We start from the raw sequence: 16,805 nt of genomic DNA, 5'->3' as shown, positions 1-16,805 counted from the left end.
GGAAATATTGTTACTGTTGGAATAACTGACATTATCAGGCAGCTTTACCCCAAAAGAAAACTTTAATATTTCAAACCTGAGAGGTGTACAATAAAGTGCGTTCAACATTGCCGGGCTTTCTTTGGGTTAGGCAGCTAGACAAAGCCTAAACCCAAACCCCATCTGTCACAATTCTTTATCAGCTTTCACTGCTAATTCAAGCTCTGCTTCTGGTGTTTGACGTGTATTTTGACTCTTCACAAAATGAACCAAATGCTACCACCTTTAGTCAAAAGGAATAGGGCAGATATTATTTATTTGTAAATAATATACAAAGCAAAATGCTGTTACTGCAAATAATAATAAGAAAACCACTCTTTGTGGTCTCAGTGCAGCCGTGCATTTGCAGAGTACGACAGCTTATTGTTACATTTTAAACCAAATTAATTTAATTTTTTAAGAAGATCATTCAGGTCTGATGGCGATGTGGAAATTGCTGAAGATCTTTGACAAAATTAAATGCAGTGACTGAATACTCTGTGACAACCAGAAATGAAAATGAATGATGTGTAAAATTTAGTGAAAATCAGGACCAAACAAAAGTATATATATATCCGCATTTTCTTTATCACTAATTGAATGCATGTTACTTCACATGGCCATTTGGCACATAGATTCTTTACACTCATCATAGCGTACCTTTGTTCAGTAAAATGGATTTCAGTTGAGTCGAATCCACGTTGTAATCACGTAAATCGCCATCAGAAGAGCACTGAACAGAACCACCTCCTGCCAAGTTTGTCTTCAGTGCAGTAACTGTATCAGTGTCTTTGAAGGTATGAAAGTTTTTTTTACACAGGCATGCACTTAGTATATAGAGTCTGGTATACTGAGGTGCATACATGGGACCAAAATAAGTTAGGGTAGCTGGCTATAAAGCGCTTTGCGCCATAGGTGACAGTGAAATTTATTTGCACATGCTCACAGAGTGTAGTTGTTTTCAGCCACACCCACTTCTGAACCAACTCGATGTTTGCATTGTGGCAGAGCAGGAAATAAGTTGACACGGCCGCTCTTACTGGCAGATTGACACTGAAGGCTGGTAATGGTAGTTTTGTTCTGAATTTTTGTCTTAATTCAGAAAGTTTAATGTCCACAGTAATTGTGGTTTTTTTTTTAAAGGAAACTAACCTGTGTTCATGTCCTCTCACAACTGTCTCATTACCTGATTTAGGAAGATGAGAAGTCTGCTGATTTATTTGTGTTGATGTGCTCAATATTGACAAAATGAACGTTACAAAGATAATGTTGCTCGGTGTGTTTTAACATGTAGGTAGATGCTTCCAGTAAATAACTATCAGGCCTCCTGCTAATAAATAACTTTCCTAACTAATCTAGGTCTATCTACACTGAGAGTAACTATTGCTTCTAAGATGTATTAGGTTAAAGAGATTTGATGTCACCATCCTGAAACCACTCAACATAATCGCCCAATATTGCTCCTTGTTGGCAGCAGAGACTGGACTGAAAACACACGAAAGTATGTTAAAGAAATGATTGTGGACTGTTAAGGGTCGTCTCCAGCATTGCACATTGTTTAGTGTTCTGTTTGGTTCACATGTCCATCACTGGTTGGTAGCTATATTGCTAATGGAATAACTGTTATATTTGTTTTTGTTTTCACTTTTCAGTTGTGAAATGAGATATGGAACTGATATCATGTTTGGCTTTTGGAATGCTGGTAGACAAGACCACATTTATAAATCCTATCAAGTTTAAAAATTGTTACGTTTTAAAGGTTCTTCAGGGACAAGCAAGTTATTGTGAATTAACAGCAGAAAAACATGATTTTTTTCTTGTTCCACAGCAGCAGGTCGTTTCTGAGTGCCTGCTGTAGCTGTGGGTGTAAAAACTCTCATTTCTAAGCATTGAAGGCTGTTTTTTTGGTTTGTTTATTTTTGGAAAAAAAAAATCTAACTGTGCAATTCATAAAAATTGTAAATAGACATTATTTTTGTAAGCTTTAGGGAGCCTTCCTGGTAATACAGATATTCCTGGGTTATTTCATATAAAGTCTGGTTAGGGTTTGATGTTTTATTCATAAATCCAGCCTGTAACTTTTCTTTTGGTGGTCACCAAACTTTCTGTTTCCTTTTGTAGTCCAAAACAAGAAATAACAATTTCTTTTTAACAATGTCAGATTTTATTCCTTTTTTGTTGTATCATATTGATGAACAATGAAGGACACTGAAAAGTAATACGTCATATAAGAATCCAACCATAATCCTTAGCTTTCTGAGTACTTAAGCACATATTATACTTTATTATAAAAACCTCAGAATTCCAGTTCAGTTAGCGTCATCTCAGTTATCCTTGATTACCTGACAACTGAATTTTATAAAGTGCTGATCCTTTATATTTTACTGGCTGCATTAATAGCTGTATTTATACATTTCACGTTTCTGTATTGGTGCGAAGGCTGCACACTATGATAGAAATGCTAATTTTATTTGTATAGCACATTTTAAAATGCACCATGCTTCATTTAGGAGAAATCCACATAACAAAAACAAGTGAATGCACATATCTCACACATATCCAGATGCACATACAAACGTGCATCTACACCAGGGGTGGCCAACTCCAGGCCTCAAGAGCCGGTGTCCTGCAGGTTTTAAATAACACCCTGGTTCAACACACCTGAATCAAATGATTAGTTCATTATCAGGCCTCTGGAGAACTTCAAGAAATGTTGAGGAGGTAATTTAGCCATTTAAATCAGCTGTGATAGATCAAGGACACATCTAAAACCTGCAGGGACACCGGCCCTCGAGGCCTGGAGTTGGCCACCCCTGATCTACACATATGTATGTGTAGATGCACATGAAACCTACACTGGCTCGCTTATATTTGTCATAGCTACTGTGATAAAAGGTGAATTAACTTGTGCACCAAAACTGGGTAAACGGGAGGTCATGGTAGTAGCAGCCAAAGCATGCTAATGTGTCTCATTCACACAACCACAATTTTTTATGCTTCATTGCTTTACACACATTCGCACTCCAATACACTGGAGAGCAACTTGGGGTCAGTATCTTGCCCAAGGATATTTGGCATGCAGACTGGAGCAGCCAGTGATCAAACTGCCAACCTTCTGATTAGCAGCTGACCTGCTCTACTGCCTGAGCTACAGGTGAATGTAAGGAGACTAAATGACAGTAGAGGGCAGAGTAAATCCTGAAATATTCTGACATTAAATTTACATTATTCAGAGAAGAGAAGTCAGACCCTACTAAAATATTAACAATAACCAATATTCTACTTTTTGTTACTAAGGTTTACTACATATGTTTGATGCTTCTGTACTTGTAAATCTTGGCCTAAATAGCAACTGTACCTCTTACTGCTACTTTTTTGAAGTAATACAACCAAGTACAGTTGATGGAGTTAGACAAAGAGAAGGTAGAGGATGCTGCAAAACTACATCACCCATATTTTTATTTGTGTAATTAAGGTCACAAGTACATTAATTAAATAGTAACCCAAAAGAGTACAGCTCAGTGCAAGTTCTTCTTCAGCTATGAGAGGAATCCAGTGACTGTGGGACAGGAATGTGGATGTCATACCTGACAGTGTGAAGTGTCACTGCTGTGGGTCAGATAGGCAGGGTGGTGCAGATACTATGCTGGCACACCCTAAATCTGTCTGCACTGCTCAGAGAAAAAGGGAGGGACAGATAGATCTTTGATCTGTAACCCTGTTACTGTGGCCAGAGACACAAAACGAAAAGACGCTGAGGCTGATACAGACAGTGTCGATCACTCAGTAGTCACTCTGCATTATTTAATTATTTCTTTTGCTTTACTTGGAATCTGCGACATGACATTCGAGCATTAATAAATGATAGGGGTGACCATTTGTCCTTTAATGATTTGTCACAGAAAAAAAACACCACAGGCATCAGTTGTGGTCTCAGCCCTGCCCCCTTAAAAAAATATTTGTCTCTCTCTGTTTCCATGTGAAAGCCATGTTGCGCTAGTACATCCAGGCCAAGTAATTTCCTTATAAAAGTCCCAGCAGACACAAATTTGAATCCTTTAAGTAGATTGATTTTTCAACACTGTGAAAGTTTAATGGCAAAATAAGCAGTTACCCTCTGTTTGGTTCTACAAGTCTAACAGATCCCAGTTAGATGCTAGGCAAAGATCATTGCTATCAGTTCCAGCGATGCAAAATAATCAAGAATAACTTCTCCCAGTGTTTGGCAGGCCAATTCTTAAAAAAGAGAAATAGATAAAGAGAACAGACGGCACAGTGTGAGCAAGCCATGAGGGGTGAGGTTGACTGCTGCAGGAGGACAAACCAGTTTCTGTCTGGAGGGTGTGGACCTTCCAGCCCTACCCACCTGTCAGACTTGTCTCTGCATCAAACACTCAGCAGCACTCCATCACGCGTCACCTCACCTGCTTCTCCTTCACTCGCCGAGATTCTTCCCAAAAGAGAAGATGTCCACAAGCCAGGCTGAGAACACACAGTCAGATGGGAAATCCTTTGAGCAGCTGAGACATGAATGTCTCATGAAGGGAGTCCTGTTTGAGGATCCAGATTTCCCTGCCAAGGACTCCTCTCTCTTCTTCAGCGAGAAAGTTCCTGTCCAGATTGAATGGAAGAGGCCCACGGTATGTATGCACTGAGCATTCTTATACTCAAAAGAGCTCTTGAAATCTGTTAGATGCACATGTACTGTTCATGAATTTCAAAATACTGAGTGACTTCAGTATGTTTTATCTAATGATTATCTGGTGATTTTTTCATACCCTTAAAAACGTGCATGTTTACATCTACATTAACTACATGAACTGCATGACCTCAGCCGTCCATGTCAGGTGACTGCAAAAGCACTGATAACATTAGACGACAAATTACTGAAATGATTCCATTCAAAAAATGAAAGTTGATCAAAACTCTGTTTTTATTACTCTGAACCTTAACCAAGTAATGAAATACTTGTAGTTTTGGCAGCAAAACCAGTTCTGCAGGTGAACTGTGTAAATATAGCTGAGTGCAGCAGGAATTTGTACCACTCTGAGCCAACTTTTCTGAAGTAAAAGTGGAGTGGGCTGGTTTGCAGCTGCTCCTCTTGCAGCTGCGAGAGGTTTGCTTTCGCTGATCAACTTAATGTTGAGACATTTATGTACAATTTCATGAGTTTTTGGCTCATGAAATCCTTCAAACTATGTCATCTTCTCCTTCATTTCTTTGGGTACTGTTTCTTATCGTACACTTCAGCTCCAATATCTTTACCTGTTAACACTCTTACAGAGCTGACCCGATTAAAGCAAACTGTCAAACTCACAACTCATGCTCGTTACAATTACTACACATTTCTGTCCTGGGTGTGTGCTTTGTGTGCTGTGTATTTTGTGCGCACTGACTGGGATTCCAGCCGATTAATATGGCTGGAATGTGAACACACCTATCAAACACACCGGTCTCCCCTGTCATTTAAAAAATAAACCGACCAGTTTGTTTTCCTGTTTTGTGACCCTTCAACAGGAGATATGCAAAAACCCAAAGTTCATCTTAGATGGCGCAGACAGAACAGACATTTGCCAAGGACAGCTCGGTTGGTATTCAAGTTACTTAACTCCTGTTAAATCTTGAATATTCACATATTTCACGGTTTTATTAATGTGGCACTTGTTTATTTCAACAGGGGACTGCTGGCTCCTGGCAGCCGTTGCTTCATTGACTATGAAAAAAGAAGCCCTGGCCCGAGTTGTCCCACCTGACCAGGAATTTGATCAGAGATATGCTGGTATCTTTCACTTCCAGGTAGGATTCTCTGATCATAATAACAGACTCTACAAAGATGTTTACACACTGCAGTATTTCCTGGAATAAGCAAACACGTAAGGGATAAAAAGAACCAGGAGGACAGCACGTTTAAAGAAGCGTCATGCATTTGAATGTTCTTTTAAAAATTGTTGTGCTTCAGCGACTCCAGAACTTGCAACAAAAGAGACTGATGACATTAAAAGAACGCCAGAAAACATAAAGTTAAACACTTTTTGACTGATTGATCATTTGGCAAAATGTTCAGTTAATAATGTGTTAAAACACAGCCTGTAGTGTATTTGCAGTACATTTTAAGCAGGCGGGTGGATTGGAAAAAAGATGCAGTGCCCAACCCATTCAAAAGAATGGGTTCCACAATGTTTCTCCAGCTGTCTTTTTTCAGTACCGTTACTGTTCAAGCCTTTTGTTGCCTCAGTCCCAACCTTTTTTTGACATGTTGCTACAGTCAAATGCAAAATGAGCTCATATTATTCATGAAACAGTAAAATGTCTTAAGGTCAAACATTTAATATCTTTCCTATTGTGAATAAAATACGGATTTACGGCATTTGTAAATCATTGCATTGTGTGTGTGTGTGTGTGTGTGTGTGTGTGTGTGTGTGTGTGTGTGTGTGTGTGTGTGTGTGTGTGTTCGCGTGTGTGTGTGTGTGTGTGCTTTTTTACATTTTACACTGTGTTGCAAGCAAAAAACACATTTCAGTCAAACAGAAACCAACAAACAGATTTACAAGTGAGATTATTTTAAGTAATCAAACATTTTCTTCACTTTGTGTGAAGTCGGTGTAGGCAGTAAACTCACTGGTTCCTCTGTTAGTTACACTGTCTTGTAACATGTTCTCTGTTCTCTGATGGTCCCTCAGTTTTGGAACCACAACAAATGGCTCGATGTGGTTGTGGACGACAGACTGCCAACAGTGAGAAATCGACTCATCATGCTCCACTCGGCCTCCAGCAATGAGTTCTGGAGTGCGCTGCTGGAGAAAGCCTACGCCAAGTAACATAACTTAACATAACATCTTAATATTTTGGTTGTCTTTTATCTTTCCATTCGTCTTGTCACATGCATGTTAAACATGTGACAAGAGGTTATTTAAATAAACATTGTATAAATATAATTAAATTAAATTGCACTGAAACACTAGGACGTTTTTTCCCTTTCTGTTTATTTTAGATTGAACGGCAGCTATGAAGCCCTGAAGGGTGGCAGCACAATGGAGGCCATGGAGGACTTCACTGGTGGTGTGGGTGAAATGTATGAGACCAAGGCTGCTCCAGGGGACCTGTTCAATATCATGAAGAAAGCCCTGGACCGAGGCTCAATGATGGGATGCTCTATTGATGTAAAACAAACAATCTAATTTTTTATTTTTGCCCATGAGGTTTACTCAACATATCAGCTCAGTTACTGTGTTTTAACTCTCTCTGCATGCTTTGGTTTTCTTCAGATCAGTAGCTCTGCAGAGTCAGAGGCCAAGACTTCCACAGGCCTGGTGAAAGGACATGCATACTCCATCACAGGTGTAGAAGAGGTAAAAGTCTCAGTAACAGTCTCAGCAGCAGATGTAAGAATAATGAGGGGAAGCCACTTGTTGCTGAATAATCGTAATTAGAAGTTTACAGACTCAGGGTAATTGTAATACTAGATGCACAGATGCAACTGTACATCTGTGAATATGAAACTTCCATCTTTAAAAAATTGCCTTTACCTTAAACACAATGGCTTTAAAAAAATAAAAACAACACCTAAAATCCTACAAAGACACATTAATTACATTTCAGTTCACATTTAAATAAAAAGCCAGACTTAAAAACTGTAGAACATATACTTTTAAACAATGTAGTCACAGAATATTGTTTTTGGGTTTTTAGGTGAATGCCAGAGGTCAGAAGGTGAAGCTGGTCCGGATTAGAAACCCCTGGGGACAGGTTGAGTGGAACGGTGCCTGGAGTGATAAGTAAGAATAAAGAAAACTTTATTTTGACCTTGAAACTACACATATTGTATAAAGTTCACCCTTCCACATGAAAAGCAGGTCTCCTTGAAGAGTCTGTGCGTGAGAGTCTTCCTCGTAGTTTATCTCTAGTCTATAGTCACACAATATATTTGTTACTTTGAATATGGTTCACAGTCCGGCTGATGCAGCCTATTATTGAACAGTAAAAAAAAGTTGTGTCTATATGTAGATGTTTTACATGTTTGGTTTCTGTTTTCATATGCATTCAGTCATTCTGTGTTCCAAGTTATTATGCAATCATCATTGACTTGGCCACAAAAAACGGTAATTACACCCCAGGTACCCCTGAGACGCTCAGGTGCCAAAGGGCCAATCGAATAATATTATTCAAATATCTGAAATTTTCCCAGATTTCACATTTAGACAATTTCAGTAACTCCACGTTTGATTTTCAACAGATTTAAGGGAAAAAGAATTGTCCAAAGAAAATTTAATAGTTCTAATTTTGATAGTGGGTACTTTTTCTCTGATTAACGTTGTAACAGATCCTCTGCTCTTTTTTTTTCAGTTCCAGAGAGTGGAATTATGTCGACAGTGCAGAAAAAACTCGCATACTGCAGAATTCAGCAGATGATGGTGAATTCTGGTGAGTCCACATAATAAATTTCAAACTACAGATTAAGATGTGTAATATGTTTAGTAGTCTCCAAATTTTTCTTCACATTGTCGTATAATATTTTTGCATATGTAGTATATGAATGTAGCAGTGGAATGAAATAAAATGGCAAAAATGAACTGCCATAGATTTTCATGTTTCTCTCACTTGGACAAAATAGTAAATTAACGTTAATGAGTTTCAGGCATTGTTGACAAACTTCAGCTAGGCTTTTTTTTAAAACTATAAAATTTCACACTCTTGTGCAATAGTTAGCACTATTACTTCACAGCAAGAATGTTTTTGGCTCAAATCCCAGTTGCCGCCTTGCTGTATCAAGTTTGCATGTTCTTAGGCTGAGCCAGCTAATCTCTGCCAATTCCAGCTATCAGCTACAGACTTTGTTGTCGCCCAGTTAAAGAGTCCGTGGTCCTAACTTTAAGCCTTGCTAATGATTAGATGGATGAATTTTTCCAAAATTCACACACAGTACAGCTGTGCTAGTTTAGGAGTGACAATGTTGTTGCTGTTTGCAACTCCAGGATGGAATTTGAGGACTTCAAGAGGAACTATGACAAAGTGGAGATTTGCAACATGAGTCCTGACTCGCTGACTGAGGACACAAAACATCAGTGGGCAGTCAATGTGTTTGAGGGGAACTGGATTCGGGGTTCCACTGCTGGAGGCTGCAGGAACTACATTGGTGAGATCAATACATCTACAAATCAAACATTTTCAGACAAACAAATTCAGCAAAGTATCAGGCATACTTAGAGATTTCGTTGGATTTTCCTTTTTTGCTATTTATATTTTGACATGAACTGGTTTAAATGCAGAATTCAGTTGGCATTTCTATCTCAAACTGCTCTCTCAAAAAGTTCTGCATTTCTAATCTGCAGACACATTTTGGACCAACCCTCAGTTCAAGCTTTTGCTGAACGATGCTGATGGTGATAATACTTGCAGTGTGGTCATCGCGCTGATGCAAAAGAACAGACGAAAACTGCGAAAAGAAGGCCTGGACCTGGAGACCATTGGCTTTGCTGTGTATGAGGTCTGAAAAACACTGTAGACTGTGCACTTTAACCATTTTTTTTATTATGTTATCATAAATAGCATGGGGCGTAGTGCTGGTCCTTGCAGAACACATTTACTAGCCCCTTTCTGAAAGACTTAGTCTTGGCATTAGTTTAAAGTAGCCATAAACTGAGTCAAAGAAACAGATATTTGCAGATGAGCAATAATATTAGCAAAAACTTCAGACTTTTTATGCACATGTTAAATATATCAATAGAAATCATGAAATATTACAGTAATGTATTTCTTCTGTCCAATATAAATGTATTTAAGCATTTCATATCTCTTCACAAGAAGATAGAGTTACGAGAGAATGAAGAGAATGCACAGACTTAAAAATGCACCAGAAATGACCATTTGGACACAAACACACTGGACGAACACCATCTGCTAAAGAAGTTCATTAGTGATAAAAAGTTTTGGGACATGTTTTTTATTAGTGATATAGTTTCTTTGCATTTCAACATATGTTATATTTTTAAAAAGTCAGCCTTGCACTTCTGTCTCGCTCCTTCGTATTTACTTACTTTCTTCTTTTGTTACAAATTTACTTACAAATTTAGTTTAATGTCTTTTCTCCCGATTTGTTCAGGCTCCAGAGGGTGAGGACCATGTGGGGAAAGACTTCTTCCGTTACAATGCATCCAAGGCACGCAGCAGAACCTACATCAACATGCGGGAGGTCGCAGAACGCTTCACGCTGCCTCCTGGACACTACCTGCTGGTTCCCACCACTTTCCAGCCCCACCACGAGGCTGACTTTCTTATTCGTGTCTTCTCTGAGACAAAGGCTGAAGCTTTGTGAGTGTGCAGCTCTAGTTCTGGAACGAAACTAAAAGAGCAAACAAAAAGTTAAAGCAATATCAAACCTAAAGAGAACTGAAAGAAAAACTTTCAGACTCTTTTGGGTATCAAGGAATAATTATTTAATAACCTGATTAAACAAAATTTGAGGGGGTTTCATTTCATTTCAACCCTTACCCTAACTGCTAAGTGTCATAAAACCTTTCTTGACAAGCTATGCCTTTTCTTCACAGAGAGATGGGAAGCAACGTTGATGCCGACCTGCCAGATGTAAGTAGATAACCAGAAGCCCAATTACCTGCTCAGTCAATCAAGCAGCTGAATGTGTTTATACTGATCCTGTTGTTTCCATCAGCCACCCATGCCCAGCCCTCCAGAGGAGGAGACAAAGGAGGAGAAAGGCCTCAGAAGGCTGTTTGAACAGCTGGCTGGCTCGGTAAGAAAAGCATCTTCAGCTTTAGGGTAACAGTGTTTACAGCATCCTTCATTTGTACAGATTAGTAGTGTTTTTATAAGAGCAAGTTTGTCTAGTTTGTACATTTTCAAATCACATTCCACAAATATTTTTTACCATTTCTGGAATTTTGAAATGAAATTTTGAGCCTTCATTGTTTTAGTTTTACAGTACACTAAGTGCACAGCTGTTGTGAAAAAATACCCACAGTAAACAATATGCGTAGCTCCAAACCACAATTAAAGGCTAGCTTCTTAAAAAGAAAGAAGAATAATGATAATTTTTCTGCAGTATGAATGTTGCAGAAATACAACAAAAAAACCTAAATTATAACAATTTTATGAGCTTTACGTGATTTATTTATCAACATCTATTTTTAATGAGAAAATTACATATTAAGATAACAATATAAACACACTGGAAAAGAGCTGGTTATACTTGTGATAAAAAGCTCAGATCTGCAAATGATGATTATTTCTGTTTCTGCATCCATCATGGTATTTATTTATTTTGGTATTATTTTTGCAATTTTCTTTAGTCAGAATTCACTGATCTCTTCCACTTTATAATTTTTACAGGATCAGGCTATTTCTGTCAGAGAGCTTCAGGAAATGCTAAATGGTGTTCTCAGCAGAAGTAAGTGAATGAAAGTTTCTGGTTTTTGTTCACTTTTCAGACCATTTTCTGCATTTTCATGCAGTCATCATATCTCCTGCAATTAAGTTCTACATTTGTGATGTTTGAAGCTTAACTTGTTCGCCTGATATTTGTTAAAAGTCAGATGTACAGGTAATTTCTCCTAGAATGTGTGTCACAGTACGCGGATCCAGACTGTGTGGAGATGAGGTGTGGACCCAAAAGCAGACAGAACTTCATTTTAAACAGATAGTCAGTTAATAGCGCCAGTAGAAAAATACAAAACAAAGGGCAAAGACAACCAAGGCAAAGAAAATTAACATTAAACATGGAAACACACTGAACTTGAAACCTAGACTTGAGATGCATGGATTCCTGGAACACAAGACATAAAAAACAAACCCCTCAGCAAAGACTGAATGGCGGCTTACACATTAAATACACACGAGGGTGACGAGGGAAGTGGAAACACGTGGGGAACACAGCTGATACAAATGAACATGATGCCACAGGGGAAGCAAAACTAAACACACTGAACATGGAACATGAGACTATCAAAATAAAACAGGAAACATAGAGACTGAGACACGTGGACTTGACGTGGGGGCAGAGAAGTAGAAACAGGAGGCGAGACACAGACATAAGTGAGGAGCAAATCCAGAGCATAAGACAGCTAGGGACAACACACATGAACGCACCTGGCAGACAGGGAGACATGTAACGAAACACAAGGAGGGAAACATGTAAACAGGAAGGGGAGACAAAGACATAACCAAGGAAACATGTAGAGAACATGACAGACTCTGACAGGAGACACAGGTATGAGACATTGACGGGAAAAGAGAAATATTACATAAATATTAAACAGAACAGACCCAGGACTTATTCAATACTAAATAGAATACTAAAGCATTATAATACAAAGAAATCACAAAACACCATAAACTCAAAAGGTTGTGTCAAATGACCCAGAACCATGACAATGTGAAGCTAATACTAAGAGGTTTTTTTATATTTATTTAAGAAAAGCAAGCAGAAAAAGCACATTTCCTTCCTACAGATTGTTTTAGGGTGATATCTAAAGGAGAGGTTGGTCAGCCTACATTGGATTTTGCCAACATAAGAATCAAAGTGTCACAAGTAAGATAACAGACTGTGGCAAAAATAAATAACTTTTATGTTGTTGTTAAGTTTTAGTGGCTTAATAGCAACTAAAAAACTTTCAAAAACAATACAATAACAAGCCACACTCAATGAACCATATGTTGTAAGTATGTTAAACATCATTTGAAGATTGAACTAAATACATTTAAAACACCTGTGAGGTCAGTATCACATAGCAAAATACTTTTTGTTATCTTTTGTGTACAGTGTATACATTTTCTCTTCACATCTTGATGCCTTATATTAATGGTCAGAGATGATTCATAAACTTCGGATTTTGTGTTGCATTATTGCATACAGCTATGCTTTTTGTATCACTACCACTTTAACCCTTTATCTTCAGGAAAAGAGATCAAATTTGATGGCCTGAGTCTCAGCACCTGTCACAGTATCATCAATCTTATGGATGTATCCTTTCAAGTGACTGACTCATTCTATGCTTGCCATCGTGTTACTTTGTTTGCCCTAAATGGATGCTTCACTAAAATAGTGATACTTATGCCAACATGTCCATATTGCACCACAATACAACGTTATCGAATTTATTTATTTTTTTGATATTTTGTGTGTGTTTGTTTATGTGTGACAGAAAGAATGGTTTTGGGGGTAAGCTATTTTCCACAATGCTTCTTAGGTTTTTTTCTTGACACAGTAAACCAGGTGGACAATACGGGAAAGATAGAGTTCCAAGAGTTTAAGGTCTTCTGGGAAAAGATGAAGAAGTGGATTGTATGTGTTGATTTATATTGAAAAACTGTAAATGAACTCTGTGATGAAAGTTGGGGGAGCACTTTTCTTTGTTGCTCAGACTATTAACCACAAACGTTTATTGTTACAGATGCTCTTTCTATCTTTTGACACGGACCGGTCAGGAAAGATGTCATCTTATGAGCTTCGTGGTGCTCTCAAAGCCGCAGGTGAGAGTTCCCAAGCCCCTCTATCTATCTATCTATCTATCTATCTATCTATCTATCTATCTATCTATCTATCTATCTATCTATCTATCTATCTATCTATCTATCTATCTATCTATCTATCTATCTATCTATCTATCTATCTATCTATCTATCTATCTATCTATCTATCTATCTATCTATCTTCCAATCAGGGTGGAGGTGGGGCATGTTTGACAGCCTGTGGGTAGAAGCTTCTATTGAGTCTGTTAGTCTTTGACCTGATGGACCTGTAGCGTTTACCAGATGCCCCCCCATCTGGTAAACGCTACAGGTCCATCAGGTCAAAGGGGGGGGGGGGGGAATGAGTGTCGAGGGTGTGAGTGGTCCTTATTGATGATACTGGCTTTCTGCTGAAGTCTGCCGGTGTAAATATCTCTGAGGGGGATTAGTGAAGTGCCAATTGCCAATTAAATATTGTGTTCAGCTACCGATGTGCACTTTTCAAGACACATTAATACATTCAAGACACATTGAATTTGCACTTGTTTCAAATAAAGTTGTTTCATAAGATGTACATGTAATATCACCAGCTACATTCCCTGTAACTATTATTTATAATAATATTATTAAAAATGTTAGTAGATATAGTATAGCAGTATATTTTTAGTTTGTTCTTAATCAAAGCAGTAATTATGACACTGCAAACATTACAATAATGATTTTAATGAATATTAACAGTAATAATCAGATAAGATTATAATAAGAATAAGAAAACCTGTCCTGAGTCTTCGGTAAGTTGAATCTAAATCTTTTTATCTGAACATCAAAGTTTCAAAGATAACTGCTGTTTTCCCCCCAATGCAGGCATGCAACTGAACAACCAGCTCCTGCAGCTGGTGGGGCTGAGGTTTGCTGACGAGAACTACGAAATTGACTTTGATGACTACCTCACCTGCATTGTCCGTCTGGAGAACATGTTCAGTATGTACAAAAGACTATGTTAAAAGATTGGTTTACATTTTGGGAAACATGGATCACAATAAGTACAAAAATACATAAAGATCAGAGAGAAGACTTGCTGTGTTTTTTTATCCAGGAGTTTTCCAGGCTATGGACAAATTCAACAGGGGACGAGTGCAAATGAACATCATGCAGGTAAAACCACAAACACGCCACACATGAGTCCTGAGTTTTTTTCTACTGTATCTTCTACTGTACTGTACCTCATATACCTGATGGATCTGTTTATCCAGGTCCCGTGACAGTCAGGCTGTCAGACATTTTATGCTTCCTTTATCTCCCAATAACTAACCAGATTTAGGATGTAGCGTTCACAGCCTTCATGCTTTTGCCAGTCGTGTTAAATTGACTGCACTTTTTTCCTCTTTGCTTCACAGTTCCTGATGTTGTCGATGAACGTATGAGGAGGAACTGAAACGGATACCAGCGGAGGAACAAAACACAGCAGATCATCTTTAAGAGCAATGTTGTGAATATTAAACTTCGCCATGCTTCAGATTCTGTGCTATTATTATTATTTGAAATGTAATGTGAAAACACTGTCTGAGCTAAATTGTTTTTGAATGGGAGTGGTTTATAATTTTGGTCGTGGGTCCATCTGCAGGTATTCACTGCCTCTGACATGGTACAAGTCTGTGAGCTCAAATGTAGGACTTTAACAGCTGGGTCTGTAAAGCAGCCAAGTGCATGAGAGTGTTTGCCTGGCAAGTTTGCATCAATCTCACACTCGTCTAGTCGAATTCTGCTTGTGCAAATCAGTCTGACTTTTAGTAGTTTTGAGAAAACTAAAAAACTAAAGGAGCAACTGACCCTCTTACACTCACTTTCAAGGCAATCACATGCAACAGACTGCCTTGACTAACAACTTCACTTCACTGTGGCAGCAACATGAGTGCCTTTATACATGCGTACTGTTTTTGTTTACATAAAAAACTCAAATTAACTGTCAGTTCCCTTTTGCTATGACACCGAATAAATCTTAAAATTTTGAGGATTTTTTTAAGGCCCTTTTTCTGTTAGCTGATTGCATCTTATCTTAATTATGATAAAAACTGAAAAAGGCTAACTGCAGCTATTAATGAATGAATGAACCTGTCTGTGCCTAAACTTGGAAATTAGCTGTTACAGGAAGGCCATCTTCTCACTGGGTTCCACCCCTGAAAAAATGTAATGAATTGGATCGGTTCACATCAGCAGAATGTAATTTGCACATGAATGACTTCAAGGATAGCAAAAACAGAAACTCTCATTTGCAGCATGCTTTGTCATAGTGCTTGAACTAAATTTTATTGACTTGAGCTTTTGGACAAAGTATTGGTTTATTTTCTGTTGGTTTATTGCTCCCTGCTTGAGTGGGAATCATTTTAAAATAAAACTTGGTTTTTGTCTTTTTTCTTACATGAATTTTTTTGGAGGACTACTCAAGCCAGATTTTGGGCCTACTTGTTTTTGTGGACTTTAGCATTGTTGCATTAGTCGTTTGATAAAATAGATTTATACAAATAGCTGTTGATATTTAGTACAGGATTACGTGACAAGCTTGTTCTATGACATCACATGGAAAACTACAATTAAACAGACACACTGATCATTTAGTTTTCAAATTAAAACATTCCAACATTTTATTCAGGACACAAAATGTGCTTGTGTTTTTTACTTTAACACTAAAGAGAGACCCCCCAAATTGATCAATATAATAAAGACAAACCTTAATACAAGAAAATCACTGTAAAAATACCTGGAGTGTAAATTGGGTAGAGATAAGTTTTGAAAGACAAAAAATGCTGATTGAACTGGAAAACCAGGATCCATTAATTGACAACCAGTAATGTTTAAAATAAGACATGGAAAAATATCAGAGTGATCTAAAATAAAATTCTTTGCACTGCTATTCTTGTATCAAAACAATTTCTGGGAAAGTGGAATGTCACCTCCTAGTGCACAGTGACTGGATCTAGCCAAGGTTTCTCTGTCTTTTCTTAAAGACACCATACAAAAAGAAAACTCCAAAACACTCCGTGCTCTGTGATGTTAAGTGCTTAAATGAGACATTTTCTTTTTTTTCTTCTAAAAAGTAGACATTACTTCTTTTGTGTGAGATATTGTGACAGTGGAGTGACAGCTTTCAGTTCTTGTGTTGTTTGGATTCTTTCGCAACGACTCAAGGTGTACGTGTAGAACTGAATGAAGGTGTGGTCACACACACACACACACACACACACACACACACACACACACACAAAAAAAAAAATTACTTTATAGTATTAACTACAGTGTGTGTTGATGGAGCTGTGGAGAATGCATAC

The 16,805-nt window shown here is 37.9% G+C and overlaps 1 protein-coding gene across 1 annotated transcript; it reads left to right on the top strand.

The window, feature by feature from the left end:
* The first annotated feature begins 4,396 nt into the window (after positions 1–4,396).
* capn9 (calpain 9) lies at positions 4,397–16,390 on the top strand. Its single transcript, XM_031741337.2, has 20 exons — positions 4,397–4,658; positions 5,536–5,605; positions 5,696–5,814; positions 6,699–6,832; positions 7,010–7,178; positions 7,284–7,367; positions 7,708–7,793; positions 8,362–8,439; positions 8,991–9,151; positions 9,348–9,502; positions 10,118–10,326; positions 10,563–10,599; positions 10,685–10,765; positions 11,362–11,419; positions 12,927–12,991; positions 13,244–13,312; positions 13,422–13,500; positions 14,344–14,460; positions 14,576–14,634; positions 14,877–16,390. The coding sequence occupies exons 1-20, from the start codon at positions 4,485–4,487 to the stop codon at positions 14,901–14,903; spliced, it is 2,031 nt and encodes a 676-aa protein (XP_031597197.1). The 5' UTR covers positions 4,397–4,484; the 3' UTR covers positions 14,904–16,390.
* The last annotated feature ends 415 nt before the right edge of the window (positions 16,391–16,805 follow it).

This window comes from Oreochromis aureus, linkage group 6 (genome assembly GCF_013358895.1).
Source record: "Oreochromis aureus strain Israel breed Guangdong linkage group 6, ZZ_aureus, whole genome shotgun sequence".
Taxonomy (NCBI): domain Eukaryota; kingdom Metazoa; phylum Chordata; class Actinopteri; order Cichliformes; family Cichlidae; genus Oreochromis; species Oreochromis aureus.
Note: the sequence above shows the minus strand (reverse complement) of the source record. Positions and strands in the feature narration are given on the sequence as shown.

What these genes read in the sequence shown, in the direction of transcription:
- capn9 (XM_031741337.2), top strand. Translation starts at nt 4,485, where the DNA reads ATGTCCACAAGCCAGGCTGAGAACACACAGTCAGATGGGAAATCCTTT. An exon ending in CCATCACAGGTGTAGAAGAG is followed by an intron (nt 7,368 to 7,707) that starts GTAAAAGTCTCA and finishes TTGGGTTTTTAG; the next exon opens with GTGAATGCCAGAGGTCAGAA. An exon ending in AACGGTGCCTGGAGTGATAA is followed by an intron (nt 7,794 to 8,361) that starts GTAAGAATAAAG and finishes TTTTTTTTTCAG; the next exon opens with TTCCAGAGAGTGGAATTATG.